This window comes from Carassius auratus, chromosome 17 (genome assembly GCF_003368295.1).
Source record: "Carassius auratus strain Wakin chromosome 17, ASM336829v1, whole genome shotgun sequence".
In the NCBI taxonomy this organism is placed as follows: Eukaryota; Metazoa; Chordata; class Actinopteri; order Cypriniformes; family Cyprinidae; genus Carassius; species Carassius auratus.
The window spans coordinates 15,546,550-15,564,274 of record NC_039259.1 but is presented as its reverse complement, the minus strand read 5'-3'; the positions used below and the strand labels follow the sequence as shown (position 1 = coordinate 15,564,274).

Genomic DNA, 17,725 nt, shown 5'->3' with positions numbered 1-17,725 from the left:
ACCCCTAATGTGTACTTTCTTCTGCAGAACGTACACACACACACACACATTATATATATATTTGTCTGTACACTTAAAGTCGATTGGGATCTTGTTCGGACTATGGCACTATTCATAATATCTACTAGCATTATTTTTAATATACTGTTACATAATAATGTTTTAAATTAACTTATTTTTTACATTTTCATTTCAATATAGATTGTAACAGTATTTTTTTCAATATTTTTTGTTAATATTTCACACAAGAAAGAAAGTCATGCCTGTTTGTAATGACAAGGCTGGCTGAGTAAATGATGACAGCATTTTAACGTTTAAGGGGGCTACTGCTTTAAGTCCAGCACCACGTTAGGTTGGTAAAGAGGATGTTGTATACTACACCAGCTCAGAAACGAGCAGCTGGACTCAAACCAGCTGATCTTTACGAATTCTACCCTCCACCTGCTCGATCTTAGCAGCTGAGATCCATTTCCACACTAATGCTCCTCCAAGGCCTTGGTTAAAACGAAACCCGCCGTCCAGCTCTTAACAGTATCCTGTTGAATGGATCTCGAGAGCGATGTGACTGGCACGGAAGAGCAAGTGTTGAGTTTCTCTTCTGATGCATTTTCCTTGAAGAGTTCTACTCTAATATGCACATCCCAAGAAACGCATCTCTTTTTGTGTCTCAAGAGGGATCCATATGCAGACGCAGGCATCATTTGACATGCCGTGACAGTTGTTTAAATGCATCGCTGCTGTTTGTTTTTGCCAGTGCCACATCCAACACAGGTCTGGAGATATGATTCAACAAAGTCTTTGGAATTCCCAGGGAAAGTGTTTGACTCTAGAACTTTTCAGAAAACACCCAAGTGACAATCTGAAGCCCTCCGGATTCCACCGAAGTTCAAGGACTGACAATTCTTGGGGTTTGAAACTGGCCCTGTGTTGTAATTGATAGTAATACATTTTCTGTGAGCTTCTGTGACAAGTAAAATTCACTCCCATGGAAAGATGAGCTCTCTCTCCCCATGACCCACTTTACAACTGGAATGTCCATCACATGGGAGTGAATGTCCATCACGTTCCAGTAGAACCTCTTCCAGAAACGCTGTTCAAGGGTCAGTCAAGTCCACCCCTGCTCATTTAAACAGGTGGTTTAGTGTTAAACAAACCTAATTATCAGTTTAATTCTGAAAGTATGCATTTTTAGAATTTAAAATGTGTGGAGTAGCCTACTTTTTTGTAAACCTTAAAAAGTTTGACGTCTGTTAAAAGTACTAAAAAAAGTAAAATATTTATAACATCTGCAGCAATATATTATTCGAGTGAGATTTTATTTAATAGTCCAGAAAAAGGGCATGTTTTACATAATAACATTTACATTCATGTTATAGAATCCTACAAACAGTAAGAAATAAATAATCTTTCCTTCGAAACGTGTGTCAAAACCTATTTTATACAGTCAATGGTCACAACCTATACTGTCTCGTGTTCAGTGTCGTAAAGCCTATACTGCCATCTATTGGTGTGATCTGCAGGCTCGCGTGCATGGTTTCAACCTTTTTGATTCCAGTGCCCAAATCGACAACACAATAATTGCATTTAAAAAAAAAATTCAAAGTTTTATGAGTCGAATGTACTTTAGGGTTCCCATTCTTGTTAAACCAATGAATTTAATGTTTTCCAGTCTTGTGTGGTTTAATGAGTAATGAAAAAGGATTAAGACTTTTTATTTATTTATTAAACTGGCTTATTATACCTGATTTAACATTTTTGATCTTGGGAGTTTATATTAGCTTGCATGAATTTAGCTTATTTTGTCTATTTTAATATAGCAAAATTATTACTTATAGTTTATTTTAATGCTTTTTTTGTCTCATTATAAAATATATTAAGAATCACTTAATAAAGAATATGAATTTTAATGATTTTCTAAAGTTGAAGTAAATTGGATTATATTTATATCCAACAATAATAATAATTATACAGAGGGGCACCGCTATGGTTTCCGGGCCCCCCTGTGATCAGCGTTGCAGGTCTTTTGCGTTTGTCCTAACCTCTCCCCCACCCTGTTACAGCACCCCTGCATATACAGTACCTTTATGAAATTGTAACAGATGAAATTGTACCAATTGTAGCTAGTTCTAGAGAAAGGATAAATGTCAGGTCAAGTGACACAGTTAAACTGGACTGAAAGACACCGAGATACAGAGCATCAGGAATCTGTGCCCTTTGACACTGACACAGCTGGCAATGGCAGCACTAAGCTGTGTCCCATCATTCCTCTCTCTCCCTCTTTGTTTCACTCACAATCCCTGGTACAGTATGAGATAAGCTACAATGCTATACAATGAGAAGTCGTTATTTTATGTCATTGTGCTTATAGTGCATATTAATTATTCAATTATGTAGGCTCAAATTGTGCAATATTCCTGACAGTGTATTGACATAATAGATGAATTTAAGGGTTATATCAAAAAGTCCATCCCTTGCCCCCATCCCCCCTTGGATATGTGTGACTCCTATGTTTCATTTAGGCATCAGAAACTTAAACATCCTATTTTATGATGCACATTCCTCCTCCAAGCCCCTTGTAAAGGAGTAAAGGACACTGCTGGAGAAGGGGTACAGGGGGTCAAGAGGAACAGCCATAAGTTGTCGCACACAAGCATTCCAGACTGGTGCTCGGGCAACGTCTGTGTGTAAAAGAGTGTGGCATGGCTGGAAATGCAATCCGGTATCAATATACAAATATGACCATGCTGGTTAGCTTATTTAAAAGTTACAGGACACGTCATTCCTAACATCTTAAACTACCTTAAAATTATTTTCTAAATGTTGGCTCGTTATTTTGCTTGTTTAATAATGGTTCTTATTAGACAGTTTTCAGATGATCTGGCTCGGAAAATTGTTTGTGAGAGCATTTTAAACCATCAAGAAAAACATCTTACAATGGTTTAAGATGTGTTTTAGTAATATATAGTGTATTGCTTAAGTTTGAATGTAATAAAAAGTCCAAATCTGAAGATTATTTACAGGTGTTTTTTTTTCTGGTGGTTGAATCATTGATTAAAAAATGCTGACATTTTCAGCACACAGTCACAGTTCGGGTGAAGCGTTCACTCGCCTCACTGCGCGCGCGTGGATTGTATGAACGCCAGTTAAACAGTGCGCGAGACAACGCGCTCATCCGCGCGACCTGAGGTGAGGAGTGATGAACAACAGGAGCTTTCAAAATAGAAAAACAAAAACATGTCAGCAACACTCCAAGTGTGATATTTGCAGCTCTACAGAGACAGGCTGGTTATCTGGGACTGGATTCCAAGGCTGTTATTCTAGGAGTAATGTGCTCTGGAGAGACTGTTGCTTGATTTCATAAAGAAACGGCGGAAGCAGTTGAACAGAGGTACGTCTCTGCACAAATGATCTTATCTCACATTGTGTTTTTCATTGGACGATTTGAAGAGCATCAACTATAGAATCAACTTTAAAAGGGAACTAAATTTATATTTATGTCATTTTAATATCTTAATAATATTTATTTTTGTTTGTTTGTAAATTTCACTAAATAATGTTAGATACCGGTTGCCTACAGTATGCGTAGCGTGATGGTGTGTTGTATTTGTATATAGGCTATGACAGTGCATCGTCTTATGTATTGGCTACTATTACAGCCGATACATATATATGAATAAATAGGCCTATTTTATTAAATGGATTAGTGCTTATTTACCAAAATCGTTGTCTCAGTCTTTTATGGTAATTTCAGACAATCAAAGTTTTACTGCCTTTAAAATGACTTTATACGCGCAAAAAAAAATTTACATTTTATTTTAAAATGTTTTTTGGATTTTTTACTGTATTTTCTATAAAACTGCTGTTCCACTTTTTGATGAGCTGTCTCTGCCTTTCTGAAAATCAGGTATTATTTATTAATCTAATCATATTTGGCTAAAAAGCAAGCTACATAATGCTTTAATAAAAAAAAATGTAAGTCTTGTTTATGATTAATCATGCATCTTTATCTCTGTCTTTGTCTTCAACACTTATTCACTGGGCAAGAAGCCAAATTATGAAGAGGATGTCTGCAGCAAAATGCCTAAATACAGAGAGGAGTTTCAGAGTGGTCGTCCGTCTGTGTGCCCGTGAAAACACGCACTCACACACAGGTCTTTTACTTTTACTGAAGTTTGCATGATTATTTTATTGCATTGTATTACCTTGCTCCATTGTTCTTATCTTGATTCCTGCAAACATCCTGAAGCTATTTACCCAAACTTTTCAATTCCTCAGCGAACAGACCAGAACAGTCTGTCTCTTTAGATGTACCCAGAGCCTCTATCAAAGTGACACATCTCAACAGAGTAGTTGTTGACACTGGAAGGGTGAGTGTTGATTCGAATGAGATCAAAGATATCACTTTATTAGATTCATCATGCTCTTTTGCAAAAAAACAGAAAGAAATGATTCAAGTGAAACCAAAGTATGCAATAAAGTCAAGTTGAAGGTGTTTTCAAAATATTTTTTGTCCTTCTCCAGAGTCACAAGCCTCATATTATAGACCTCGATGGAGTCTTAAATGAGGAGGCATCACAGAGAGATGTTTATGAGTCTACAACAAAGGTTCAAAGAATGTTCTTAGCAACAGTTGTCATATTTAATACTAGTCCTTATTTGTAAATTAAAATACTAATCTATCTTTGTCTTTGTGTGCCAGTCTCTGGTCGAGTATCTAATGCAGGGTTATAATGGCTGTGTTATTGTCTATGGATCTCCGGGCAGCGGTAAAACTCATACCATGCAGGGATGCAGCGTGTCAGCCAAACACAGAGGCATCATCAACCGCGCTGCTGAGGACATCTTCGCCTGTATCAAACCTTCACACTGTTGGTTTTAGAAAGTCATACCTTAAGATTTAATGTTCTATTGTAGATAAGAGTGACTTACTGTATAACACATACTGTATAGAGCAGTTACATTCCACTCCTCATTCATTGCATTATGCTTACCAGACTGCACATAATAGGACCTGTACATAAGCATCCTAGAACAATCCTTAATTTAAATAATCCAGCCCCCAAGGCATCTCACTGCAAAATCAGAGTCTCGTTCTACCACATTTTCAATGAAAAGATTTATGACCTATTGGTAAGTATTTGAAGTGTAATTAAATCACTGCATCAGTGAAATCAATTTATTATACATTAATACATTTGGCAGATGATTTTTTTAGAGAAACATTTTATTTATTTATTAGTTGTTGTTTTTTTTTAGGTTGTTTAAATTTATCAGTTCATGGTAATATTCACATGGCTGTGGTATTTCTGGCACCACGCAATACTCTTTGGGTTATAGGAAAACTATTTTAAGCTTCATTGCCGTTATAAAGCATTATTCTTATTTACACATTTTAATGTTTTTGGAAGAAGTCTTAGTAAAAAATAAAAACAGTAATATTGTGAAATAATTTTGCTATTTAAAATAATAAGTGTTTTCCATTTGAATATATTTAAACATTTATTTCTGTGATGGCAAAGCAGCCATTACTTCAGACTTCAATGTCGCATGATCCTTCTGAAATCATTCTAATATGCAGCTGAAGTCTGCTTATGAGCAAAGCTTGTTAATATTTTTGTAGAAACTGTGTTAAAAAAAGATAATAAAGATTAAAGATTCTTTGATATTTTTAAATAAAATATGTTTATTTAAAATAGTTTTTTTTTATAATAATTGAAAAGTATTAAGTATTAACTTTTAGGGTACCAGTGAATTGCTGCATTGAAAAAAAGCTTGGAATATACAGTGGGGAAAATATTTGATAAACCTGCTGATTTTGTAAGCTTGCCCACTTATAAAGATATAAAGGTCTGTAATTTGTATGCTAGGTTTATTTTAACGGATAGAGACAGAATACCAACCAAAAAAAAAAATCCAGAAAAAAACACATTAAATAAAGGTTAGAAATTGATTTGCATTTCAGTGATTGATATAAGCATTTCATCCCCTACCATCCAGCAAGAATTCTGTCTCCCACAGATTGGTTATGTGCCCATGTGGAAAACAGATTAGTCCTGCCACTTTAAGAAGTTACTCCTAATGTCAGCTCATCCACACAATCTGTATCTCCCATTCCAATCTCTCCCAGCGTCATGCGCAAGACCAAAGAGCTGTCAAAGGATGTCAGAGATTGTAGATTATAAATCTGCACGGCTGGAATGGGTTACAAGACTATCAGCAAGAAGCTTGGAGAGAAGGAGCCACTGTTGGTATGATTATTCGGAAATGGAAGAAACACAAAATAACCATCAGCCTGGGTCTGTAGCTCTGTGCAAGTTCTTTCCTCATGGGGTAAGGATGATCATGAGAATGATGAGGGATCAGCCCTGAATCACACTGGAGGCAGTTGGGACCACAGTCATCAAGCAAAACATTGGTAACACAATATACGACAATGGACTGAAATCTTGCAGCACCCGCAAGGTTCCCCTGCTCAATAAAGCACATGTATAGACCCATTTAAAGTTTGCCAATGAACCTATAAATGATTCAGAAAAGGCTTGGGACAAATTGTTGTGGTCAGATGAGATCAAAATTGAGCTCTTTTGCATTAATTAGAGAAATGCTGATTATGACACCAATAACACCATCCCTACAGTCAAGCACGGAGGTGGAAACATTATGCTTTGTGGCTGTTTTTCTGCTAAGGGTACAGGACACCACATTGAGGGGCAAATGTACTGTGAAATCTTGGATGAGAACCTCCTTCCCTCAGCCGGAACACTGAAGATGGGTCATGGATGGGTCTTCCACCATGACAGTGAGCCCAAAATATACCACCAAGGCAACAAAGTAGTGGCTCAAGAAGAAGCACATTAAGGTCATGGAGTGGCCTAGCCAGTCTCCAGACCTCAGTCCTATAGCAAATCTGTGGAGGGAGCTGAAACTTCGAGTTTCCAAATGACAGCCAAGAAACCTTAGGATTTAGAGAGGATCTGTAAAGAGGAGTGGATCAAAATCCCTCCTGAGAAGTGTGCAAAACTTGTGACCAACTACAAAAAACAGCTTGCCAACAAGGGTTTCTGCACCAAGTACTAAGTCGTGTTTTGCTTGGGGATCAAATACTTATTTCACTCACTGAATGCAAATACATTTCTAACCTTTATATAATGTGTTCTTTTTCTGGAGTTTGTGGTTGGTATTCTGTGTCTATACATTAAAATAAATCTACCGTAAAAATTACAGACCCTTCATTTTTTTGTAAGTGGGCAAACTTACAATATCATCAGGGGATCAAATAAAAATTTCCCCACTGTATGAAGTCCAACATTAAGGAAAATGTTCAGATGTTCTTTTGTCTCTCTTCCTGATCTGTTCAGGATCCAAAAGGGAGTGAGGTGGTCTGGCTGCGTGACTGTGAGGAGGTGGTGCGTCTCGATGGGTTGACGGAGGTGGAAGTGAACTCTGTCCAGGATCTGCTGCAGGTGCATCGCCGGGGCTCTGCCCTCAGGCACACAGGTAAGAGCCAGTAACTCAACCTGATGTGATGAGCAAACACTATTTCATCTGAAGTATGATGATCAGAGTGATCTCAGCTTGCTCTATTAAATCAGATTCATTTCTCATACCTTTCTAACATTCTTCAGGGATTTCAAAGGGAGATTTTCCAAGCCGATCCCACATGGTATTCAACATTGTGGTCATTAACACATTGCTCCAGTGCCCTGGTAGGCGTTTTGTGTTTCCTAAACTTATAAGTCTTTCTAAAGTTTTCCTGAATTGTGAATATTGCCATGTTTTTTGTTGTCTTATTAGATTCATAAAATGTATTCTTCATACTACAGATGTTTTAGGAGAGTTACACTTACATTCAGTAAAATTTTTACTTGTTTTTAATGAGTAACTCAGTCCATTTGTCGGTCAATAGCTTGCCTCAGTCAACCCCCTACGCATTAGTCAGCTCTAGGAACCTCTGCCTGCGGTCTGATTGTTATTGTAGGGAGATATGAACATACCAGAGCCTCCCCTGTACCCCCCGCAGTGGTGTGTTGCAAACTCACAATGTCGCAGTGTAATTATGTTCTATTAATACAAATCTGATTAACTACCTCCCTTTGTGTGTGTTTGTACTTAATGGTTGCAGAGGGAGTTTTGACAGCCAGCAAACTCACTCTGGTAAGAGGATAGCATCGGAGACTCCTTTTGGCATAACTAAAATATTAGGTTTTCTCTGTGTGAAGTACACATTCTTGGCATAGATGCAGTGAGCACCATATTTGTGAATTAAGAAAGATTTATGAAACTCACATGATTTTTGCTTTTTGTTAGGTGGATCTGGCAAGCTCAGGAAAAGTAAGTTCATGTTACTCTGAAATGTTTCTGTGTCAGATCATGATATTTTAGTTATAAATTGATTGAACACCATTGACTGACCTATTATAATAGTAAAATGTTATGGTTATTCTAAAATACTAACCACTATATTAACCATGGGACATGTTTCCAAATTTTTAAATTTGTTTTAATGCTACTTAAAGAAAAAGCATCAATGCGCCAGTCTGTGTGGTGAGGAGTGATCGTCTTTTTTAATGAGTCTTTATGAATGATTCATCATATTGCCACACGCTGATTCAAATGACTGCCTTAAAGGGGGGGTGAAATGCTATTTCATGCATACTGAGTTTTTTACACTGTTAAAGAGTTGGATTCCCATGCTAAACATGGACAAAGTTTCAAAAATTAATTTGTACATTTGAAGGAGTATTTTTCTTCCCAAAATACTCCTTCCAGTTTGTCACAAGTTTCGGAAAGTTTTTTTCGAGTATGGCTCTGTGTGACGTTAGATGGAGCGGAATTTCCTTATATGGGTCCTGAGGCACTTCTGCCGGAAGAGCGCGCGCTCCCATATAGCAAGGCTGAGCAGCACAGACATTTCACTGATCAGGGCGAGAGCGTCGCGAAAAGTCACAAAAGAAGTGTGTTTTTGGTTGCCAGGGCAAGACAATCCTGCACAGATTACCAAAAAAAACAGCATTAAGGGACCAGTGGATGGAGTTTTTCTTACAGAGCATCAACGGAGTTGTGTAAGTGTTTTTGTTTGTTCCCTGCATTTCGAAGATGCTTGTTCACAAGGCCCAGTTTGACGACGGATTTGCGTATCGTTTATTTCTTAAGGATGATTCAATCCCAAGGAAAAAGGGTCACGATCGTGTGTTGGAACCGCATGCGGTGAGTAAAACTGCTTCAAATATCTCTGCCTCCTTGTTAGTGCGTCCGCCTCCCATCAGAGACCCGGGTTCGAGCCCCGCTCGGAGCGAGTCGTTGCTGCTGCTGCTTTCGTTCAGTTTCAGCCTCTGGATCTGATTCTGGATCATAAATAAACGGCTGAATCTGTCTTTAAGCCATGGTTTGTTTTGGATGATGGGTTTTCCCTCACGGTAATGTCACAGCTTCCACATGCTCTCAACGCAAAAGCCTTCTGGTGCTCGTGATTCTTTAGCTCCGCCCACACGTCACGCCTCCAGCCGGTCGTGTTTTTCCGGCAAAAATCGGTACAGACTATCTTTCTCTTATGAATATAATAAAACTAAAGACTTTTTGGATTTATGAAGGGTGCAGTACTACTCTATAGGTACTCAAGATTAACAGGATATTGAGTGAAAACGAGCATTTCACCCCCCCTTTAACGATAAAGTCTTTGAATTATCGACTCAACTATTTTTTCACCCAGGAAGGAAACAGGTGATTTGCCTTTAGGATAAAATCTTTATATTTCATTCATTCAAATGATTCATTCAAAATGGTTGATTCAGTTGTAGTGTTATACCACGTGTTGCTCATAGATGCATAATAAACAAAGCACAAATAAACTGACAAAGTTACTGTATCTATCTAAAATGTAAGTTTGTTTAGTACTGACTTAAAATAAATCATGTGTCATAACTGAATATCTGTGCTGTTGATTACCTGCAACAAATGGTCAAGACATTCCACCCTTACGAAAAAGTAGTATACTTCAATTATATTTTACTAAATATACTTAAGTAAAGTTCAAGTATTTTTAAGTATACTTTATGTACAAAGTATACAAATATCAGTGTTTTAGCAGTATACTTTTAAGTGTACTGTTTCAATACTCCTTGGGACTAAATTGGCCCACTTTCTAGTATATAAAAGTATACGTTTAAGAATACTTTTAAGTATAACAGTAGCAAACTTTTAGCACACAACTAGTTTACCTCTATGTTTGTAGTTTATACTGCAATTATATTAAAAGTGAACTTATAGGTTTACTGATAGTTTACTAATTAAATACTTGGTACACTTTGAAGTATAGTCTCACTAAACTACTAGTCCAGTAGATTTATACTACAAGCATAGATTTATACCCTATTTATACATTTTGTTATATGAATATCTGAATTCTGAACATACAAAACATCTGAAGATAGAACAGGGTATCTGCTTGTAAACAAAAACATTTTATTCTAGTTTCATGCGTAATCTTTTTAAACACTTTAATGTGGGTAAGTTTCATAAAAAATAAAGAAATAACATTTTGAACAAAAAGCTGAAAAAAGAATATGAATTGGATTAAGAATGATAATAAAAACCTAGATGGAGTCGATCAACACCTGAAAGCTTGACTGTAATTATTACCTCTTCATCGGTCGACATTTTATTCCATAACGTTACTGTTTTGGTGCTGTTTCATGTCAGATGATCGTGTTACATGTGCTAGTATGTGTTGTTTTTTCTTCTAACTTGAGTTTTTTTTGGAAATTCATTACAGAAGATGTGTACTAGCGCCCTCTACCTTGTAATAATGGAAACACGGGTTCTAGGAGTATAGCTCAAATACAGTATATTTATATTTTTTTGTAATTATAAGTCAAGTATACTTAAATGTCATTTTAAGTATATTTCTGAGGAGTACATAAAGCCCATTTCTGAGAAGTACATAAAATGTAAACTAAAAGCATAAACTTTTTTTTCATAAGGGCAGTGTTGTTATATACTTGAATACAAAGCTTTGGGGGAGTTTCAGTTTTAATGTTCACTTTCTTTCTCTACCCCCAGTGTCGTAGTTTTGTGGTTCCTGACAAGAGAACTTTCAATGCCACAAATGAAAACCCACAAGAGACCAAGATGCTGAAACGCTCCCTCACCATATTCGGAAATGTTAGTAATACCTCAAACATGTCCGCAAAAAAAGAGCATGCTTTATCTATTATCACTGTTGTCCCGGTCAGACTAAAGGCATTTTTGAAGAGCAGAGTTTGTTTTGAGTATCTCCAGTGATTATTTATCAGTCAAAGAGCCCTATCTTAATCATATCAATGTGTTGGCTGCATATTCAGTAAATTACACAGGAAATTATCTGTAGGATTACATAGCTTTCCATTTAGGGAAGGGAAGATGTCATGTCACATTAATACAGAGAAAAAGATTCTTTTTAGAATATTGATTATTTACATTTAGATAATATGGAGGCCCCTTCTTCCCAGTTCTGAGTTTTCTCACTGTGTTTGAAGAAAAAATTCCATAATATTAGAGTCATTTTGGACATAAATTACAAATAAAAATGTTTTGATACCTGTCCTGGTATTATGTATATAATACTCTAAAAAGTATTAAAATGCAAAGTACAGAAAATCTCAATCCTTTCTTTTCTTTTTTAGGTGATTTTTGCCCTCAGCTCAGCGGCGTCCCAGCATGTCCCATACAGAGAATCCAAACTAACCCGAGCACTTAGGGACTGGTGAGTATCATCAACATCGGCATCATGAACATTATTTCTCCACTTTCTTCAACATTTGTGTAAGTTTGTTGACTGTTTCTGAGTTTGATGTTTATTTTGTTATCTGGTTTAGTTTGGGAGGGAACTGCCGGACGTGTTTAGTGGTCACGGTCTCATCTCAATCATCTTTAATATCTGAAACTCTCAGCTCTCTACAGTTTGCCTCCAGAGCCATGGCTGTTCCATCACGACCCATATACACCTCTCAGTTACATTACACACCTGAACAGGTATACACACTTTTCCCAAAACACATACTTTCAGAATATTCATCACATTTCAACAAATGTGCATGCAGCCGTCCCAGATGCATCTCATTCTTACATATACGTAACTCACCTTAATAGAAAAACACCACAATAAATAATTGTCCTATAATAATTTTCTTTGTATAAAATGTTTGCAAACAGTTTTAATTTTTTTTTTTTTCACTTTAGTTTGCTGAAATTTTACTCACACTCAGGCCATTCAAGATGTAAATGAGTTAGTTTCTTCGTCTGTGCAGATTTCGAGGAAATTTATTTTTTGAATGGGTGCCGTCAGAGTGAGAGTTCAAACAACTGATAATCTTTGTTGTTGGAGTCATGTGGATTAATATAATGTTTTTATCAGCTGTTTGGACTCTCATTCTGACGGCACCCATTCACTGCAGTGGATCAATTGGTGAACAAGTGACATAATGCAAAATTTCCCCAAATCTGTTCCAAAGAATGAAACTCATCTACACCTTGGATGGCGTGAGGGTGAGGAAATTTTCAACAAATTAAAATTTTTAGGTGAAGTATTTCTATTTTCCAATGATTACACTTACAGATCATACCCAGGTGCACAAAACTGGTGAAGTCTTACACACAACGCAATCTTACACACAACACTTTTATCTAATATGTTTTATAAAATCAGCTCATTCATAAATTATGTAATCTTACAAAAATATTCTATTCATGTGCATATCTGATTTGGAAGAAGGACATTAATCATCTGACCAGACAGCAGATTTTACCACCGGTCGGATCTGACAGAAAGGTAAGACTCAAACTCACACACATTTACAGCACATATTCACATAGACATAATTTATAGCTTCACTTTAAACCCTGAATGTGTTTGTGTCAAGTGCCCTTTTGCAGCTGAGTGAGTCGTAAAGATGAAAGGGGCAACTTTTATTGTGCTCATCAGTTTGACTCTTCATTTGAATAGTTTTGCCTCTAGTGGCCTGTTTCTAAAGTTACAGTATAGTGAGAGAGAACATCATCAAGACACTCTGATGAGCCAGAGGAGGACAGTTTTAATCTAAATATACAATATACAATGTTTTATTGGGACATTCAGTTTTTGTGTTAATTTTAACTGTGATACGAATACCATAAAATGCCCATAGAACATGCCTGCGGTCAGATAGCTGAAAAATTCCTTTATAAACAGCATATAATGCATGTCAAACCCTTTAAAGTTATATATCAGAGTCACATATTGCAAGTAAAACAGTTGCAAATATGAGAAAAGATCAAATGTGTGAGAATATTTTATTTAAAATTTAGTTGGTAAAGCTGTTTTGTGCATAAACAACAAAAATTATGATCATTTATTGAAATTTGTAAACAATGTCTTTCTAACTATAGACATTTTTAGTTAAATGTCTGATGATATACTTGCATGCAAAGTAATAGGTTTGGTAGAAAGATGGTGCACTAGACCTTTAAGGCTTTGTTTTAAAAATGGGAACACATAACACTGTCTAAAAATTGATAGATTGAATTCACTGTAAGTCGCTTTGGATAAAAGCGTCTGCTAAATGCATACATTTAATTTAATTTTAATTTAAAAATGTCTTGCTTTTGTCATTTTAAGTAACTAACTTTTTATCATTGACAGCATTTTTCTTATGAGACATTATGATCTGTGATCTTCATATTTGGTGTTCCATTTGTTGTATTTTCAGTCGCAGACATGCTTGCTTCCCAATCTTTTGAGTTCAGTCAGTCCCTCTGAACCTAAACTCAGCTCAGGCCACTGTGGAGATGGGCTGGAGCTCAGAACTTTTCTCCCCCAGCTGGAAAAACCAGGCCAAACCGAACCACCTGGGCATTACAGCCACGGATCTCGACCTGGAGCTGATGGTAACAAGCTGCATTTTTAAATAAAACCCGTAATCACTTTAAACACTACAGAAGAATTTTTAACTGCTTTGCAGGTAGGACCCGCTCCCTGCCCCGTTCCCTTTCTGGGGCAGTTTTCCATGATGCTGGAGGGAGAGAAAGAACTGGAAGAGGATCAGAGTTTTCATCCTCACAGCGCCGTTCCGTAGAGCGGCTCTCTACATCCTCTCTTGAAGCTTTTTCAGCTCCCTCGGCAGCTGTGGAATGTCCTAACTGTTCCCGGGAACAAAAGCTCCGAGAGGAATATGACAAGATTATTGTTCAGGCTAGGAGAGACAAGGATTCTCTCAGTCAGAAAGTAGCAGAACTGGAAAATGAGTTGAAAACAAGAGCAACACAGGAGAAACAAGAGGGACTGAGCTGGGAAAAGTCAAGAGGAAATCAAGATTCTGCAAGCAGCACATCTGCAGATATGGGAATATTAAAGACTGCAGAGGTACCAGTAATGCGCTGGATTATATCACAGTATCTACAGTCACTTTGTTCCTATAGATAGAGGAAAACATATCTGGAGTTATTATATTTATATGTCACTGTATATTTAAATGTCGCTGTTAATCAATTTATTGTATCCCTATTAAACACATTTAGAAACTATAGTCTATAATAAAAAAAATAATAAAAATCACATAAATTGAGCAAATAGTTTTGAAGTTATTCTGTTATCTAAAGTGGAACCAAATATACAGGTAAACATACATTAATATATTAATTTACATTAATAATTTGGAAATATGGTCAAAAACGTGCATTTGACCTATTATGACATGCCATTTCCATTTGCCATTGTGTGCCAACAATAAAGATGAGTGCAGAAATGTCTCTGCCTGTCCTTCAGGTGTGTTTGCAAACAGAAGCAGAGGAGCTGAGATCAGAACTGAGCAAATGTCGTGAGAGAGAGAAAATGCTGACACAAACGCTGCACTCTGAGAGAGAAAGACTGACCCAGGACATCCAGAATCTGCTCACACAACTCAACAGCACCAGAGAGAGAAACAGCCAGCTTGTGTCAACCCATAACAACCAGCGGGTACAAATCACACACAGCCTACCAATGTGGAGTTTTAGAGTATCTGTTTGAATATATGAACGTTATTATTGTGCTGTGTTTTATGGTAGGAGAGCTTGTTGGCAGAACTACAGACCAGCAGAGAAGAGCTCAAAAGATTTCGAGAGAGTGTGTCTCTTACCCTCAGCCAGCTCGAGACTGAAAAGGTATCATGTTTTATTCTGTCCTTATTATTTTAAAGTATTATTCAATTATTTTTGTTATTATGTTTTAGACTTTTTCAACCTACAAATTGCTTCTAGTTGTCTCTGGATATTAAGGCATAGCATAAAGTAATTCAATGTTGAAAAAACACCACACCTTAACTGGAGAATGAAATTAGATGTGTGTTGCCCTTTACTGGCAGATTATGTGAACTGCAGTTTAATTTTGTTTTACAGGCTGAACTGATGTCACACTTGGAGGACATAAAAAGTTCCTATGAAAAGGTAACCTAAGACATATACTAGCATTCGAAAGTTTGGAGTTGGTAGGATTTGTTTATGTTTTTGAAAGAAATCTCTTATACTCACCAGGGGCCTGTTTCATAAAACAGTTAAGCCAGGCTTATTTGAGTTAGTCTGACTTATTTTGAACCAAATCAACTGACAGAAAGTCAGACTAACTGACCTCAATATAGAGTACATATTAGTAGGTAAAGTGTAGAGATTAGTAACCTTTGAAAGGGTACTGCGCCAATGAATATTTTTTTAATGAATGGGTAAAGAAGCATTCAAGGTTTGAAAGGTTTTCTGACCCCAAACTTTTGAATGGTAGTGTATGTAATAATTCATCAAATTTATTTTAGTTAAAAAGGCAATAATAACACAAATAAAAGATGACTGTTCTCCATGTGCATGCATGCTGCTTCTGCAGGTGTGCTTGGAAAATGCTGGTTTGAGACAGAAACTCAAGTCATTTTTGAGGGAGATCAACTCTGCACCCTTTACAGAATCCAGCAGTCCAGACACAAACTCTTCACACACACACACAGTCACAACGAACACCGAGATGATTGTCGTCTCACACCAAGTGTCTCAGCAGTGTCCTGCAGGTGTCACACAAGGCAAGAGATCCATATAATAAAAAAAACAGCCTTATTCATTATTCTGTGTTAAGGCTGTAGGTAACCTTTTCATGTAAATGCTGTTGTTTTTGGCATGCCACCAGGAAGTGAATGCTGCTTTAGTCAGTGTGAAGAGTTTCAGCATCCTGAGGTGGAGTTTACAGAGAAGTCTGAAACCACAAACAACGGCAACTGTGAACAGCCTCTCTATAAACCTCAAACCCTCTACAAGCAGTTGTGAGCATCAGTTGATCAAAAACATATGTACAGGAGTTCTATTTGACTGTCAGAGCTTATGCAGTTGATTCTGTGTTGTTTCTGCAGGAGGAGGGAGCACAGTCTGTTACTGGACGTGATGCTGGTTTTGTACAGGAGAGAGTGGTTTCTGCAGGACGCTATTCCATATGTCAGACGTACACTCAGGAAGTGTGGACTGAGGCCTGAGGATATAGACTAAAGACTGTACTTGTGTATGAGTGAATGAGGGATGTGGAGAGTAAATGTTGTCATGTATGAATCATTGTTAAGGCATAGTTCACCTAAAATCGCAAAAAGCTGCCACATCCTAAAGGAACAAAAGCTAAAAGATACATCTTTATACCTTATTTACCCTTGAAAGGTACATTTGAATATCTTAGAGGTACATATTAGTACTTTTAAGGAAATTTTTGTAGATAAAGTGTTTTTTTTTTTTTTTAGATTAAAGGCTCCAATTGCAGTTGCATTCATTAGAATGACCAGCACGGTGCTGTATGTCCATGTTCAATAGAAGAAATGTAGTCATCACAGGTTAGAAACAACATAACAGTTAGGAAATGATGAAATAAATGCATTTTAGGGTGAACTATTCCTCTAAGTGGCATGATAATATATTTAACTTAAATAAGGGAAAAATAAAGAAAAAGCACCCCTAACAAAGTCCAGCGTGTTGCATCAGTGCTCTGAGATCTTGAAAATTCATCATCATATACATTTTTGGCCTCCTCTACCTCCTGCAGTGTGTCATCCAGATTTCTAGGAGGCAGTGCTGAGCCTCTGTGATTCAGGTTGTTTAGCTCATCCGCAAGTTTTTTTAATCTCTTTTCTTTCGCTCTTTTTAAATGAAGCTAAATGGCTGTTGAGGAAGAGGTGGGGATTGGCGTTGGGTGACTTGTTTGTGGTGGTTTCCATGGGGATTCAATTTGGTTGATTAGATTTATTTATTTTTTTCGCTGGAGCTTATTTGTGCACTTGTCATAAAAGAGCAAATAAGTGGAGGCTGGGTCTGGTTTTGCGCGAAACTTCTTGCTACATTCTTTTAGTATTTTCAAGTTCTGCCAAGCCTGTTTGGAAGAAAATCTAATTAAATGTTAGATATTTGTGCTGTTCACTCCAACTGCATTGTTTTCAGTAATGTGCAATGCATAAATGTCTAAAAAAATGGTTTAGTGTTTCATGGATTTCAAGGGTTAGTTCACCCAAAAATTAAAATTCTGTCATTTATTACTCACCCTGATGTCATTCCAAACATGTGAGACCTTCATTCATCTTTGGATCACAAATTAAGACATCTTTGATGAAATCCAAGAGCTCTCTGACCCTGCATAACAGTAACACAACTGACATGTTCAAAGCCCAGAAAGATAGAATTGTTCAATGTAGTTTTTTTTTCTCTCTTTACACTCAAAAAGTAA

At 36.9% G+C, this 17,725-nt stretch overlaps 1 protein-coding gene across 3 annotated transcripts; it reads left to right on the top strand.

Moving 5' to 3' along the window:
* Positions 1–3,032: 3,032 nt before the first annotated feature.
* Positions 3,033–17,090, top strand: si:ch211-63b16.4 (kinesin heavy chain). 3 transcript variants are annotated; one of them, XM_026286031.1, is made up of 22 exons: positions 3,033–3,388; positions 4,045–4,151; positions 4,276–4,367; positions 4,522–4,605; positions 4,700–4,850; positions 5,057–5,130; positions 7,359–7,497; positions 7,626–7,706; positions 8,123–8,154; positions 8,308–8,331; positions 11,059–11,160; positions 11,661–11,740; positions 11,853–12,009; positions 12,749–12,805; positions 13,722–13,899; positions 13,974–14,374; positions 14,777–14,968; positions 15,058–15,153; positions 15,388–15,435; positions 15,863–16,052; positions 16,157–16,289; positions 16,377–17,090. In XM_026286031.1, the coding sequence occupies exons 2-22, from the start codon at positions 4,055–4,057 to the stop codon at positions 16,507–16,509; spliced, it is 2,541 nt and encodes an 846-aa protein (XP_026141816.1). In that variant the 5' UTR covers positions 3,033–3,388; positions 4,045–4,054; the 3' UTR covers positions 16,510–17,090. The 3 variants fall into 3 exon arrangements, with proteins under 3 accessions (XP_026141816.1, XP_026141815.1, XP_026141814.1); XM_026286030.1 differs by having other exon boundaries at positions 3,034–3,388; positions 4,048–4,151; positions 12,746–12,805; positions 16,377–17,089; XM_026286029.1 differs by having other exon boundaries at positions 3,034–3,388; positions 12,746–12,805; positions 16,377–17,089.
* The last annotated feature ends 635 nt before the right edge of the window (positions 17,091–17,725 follow it).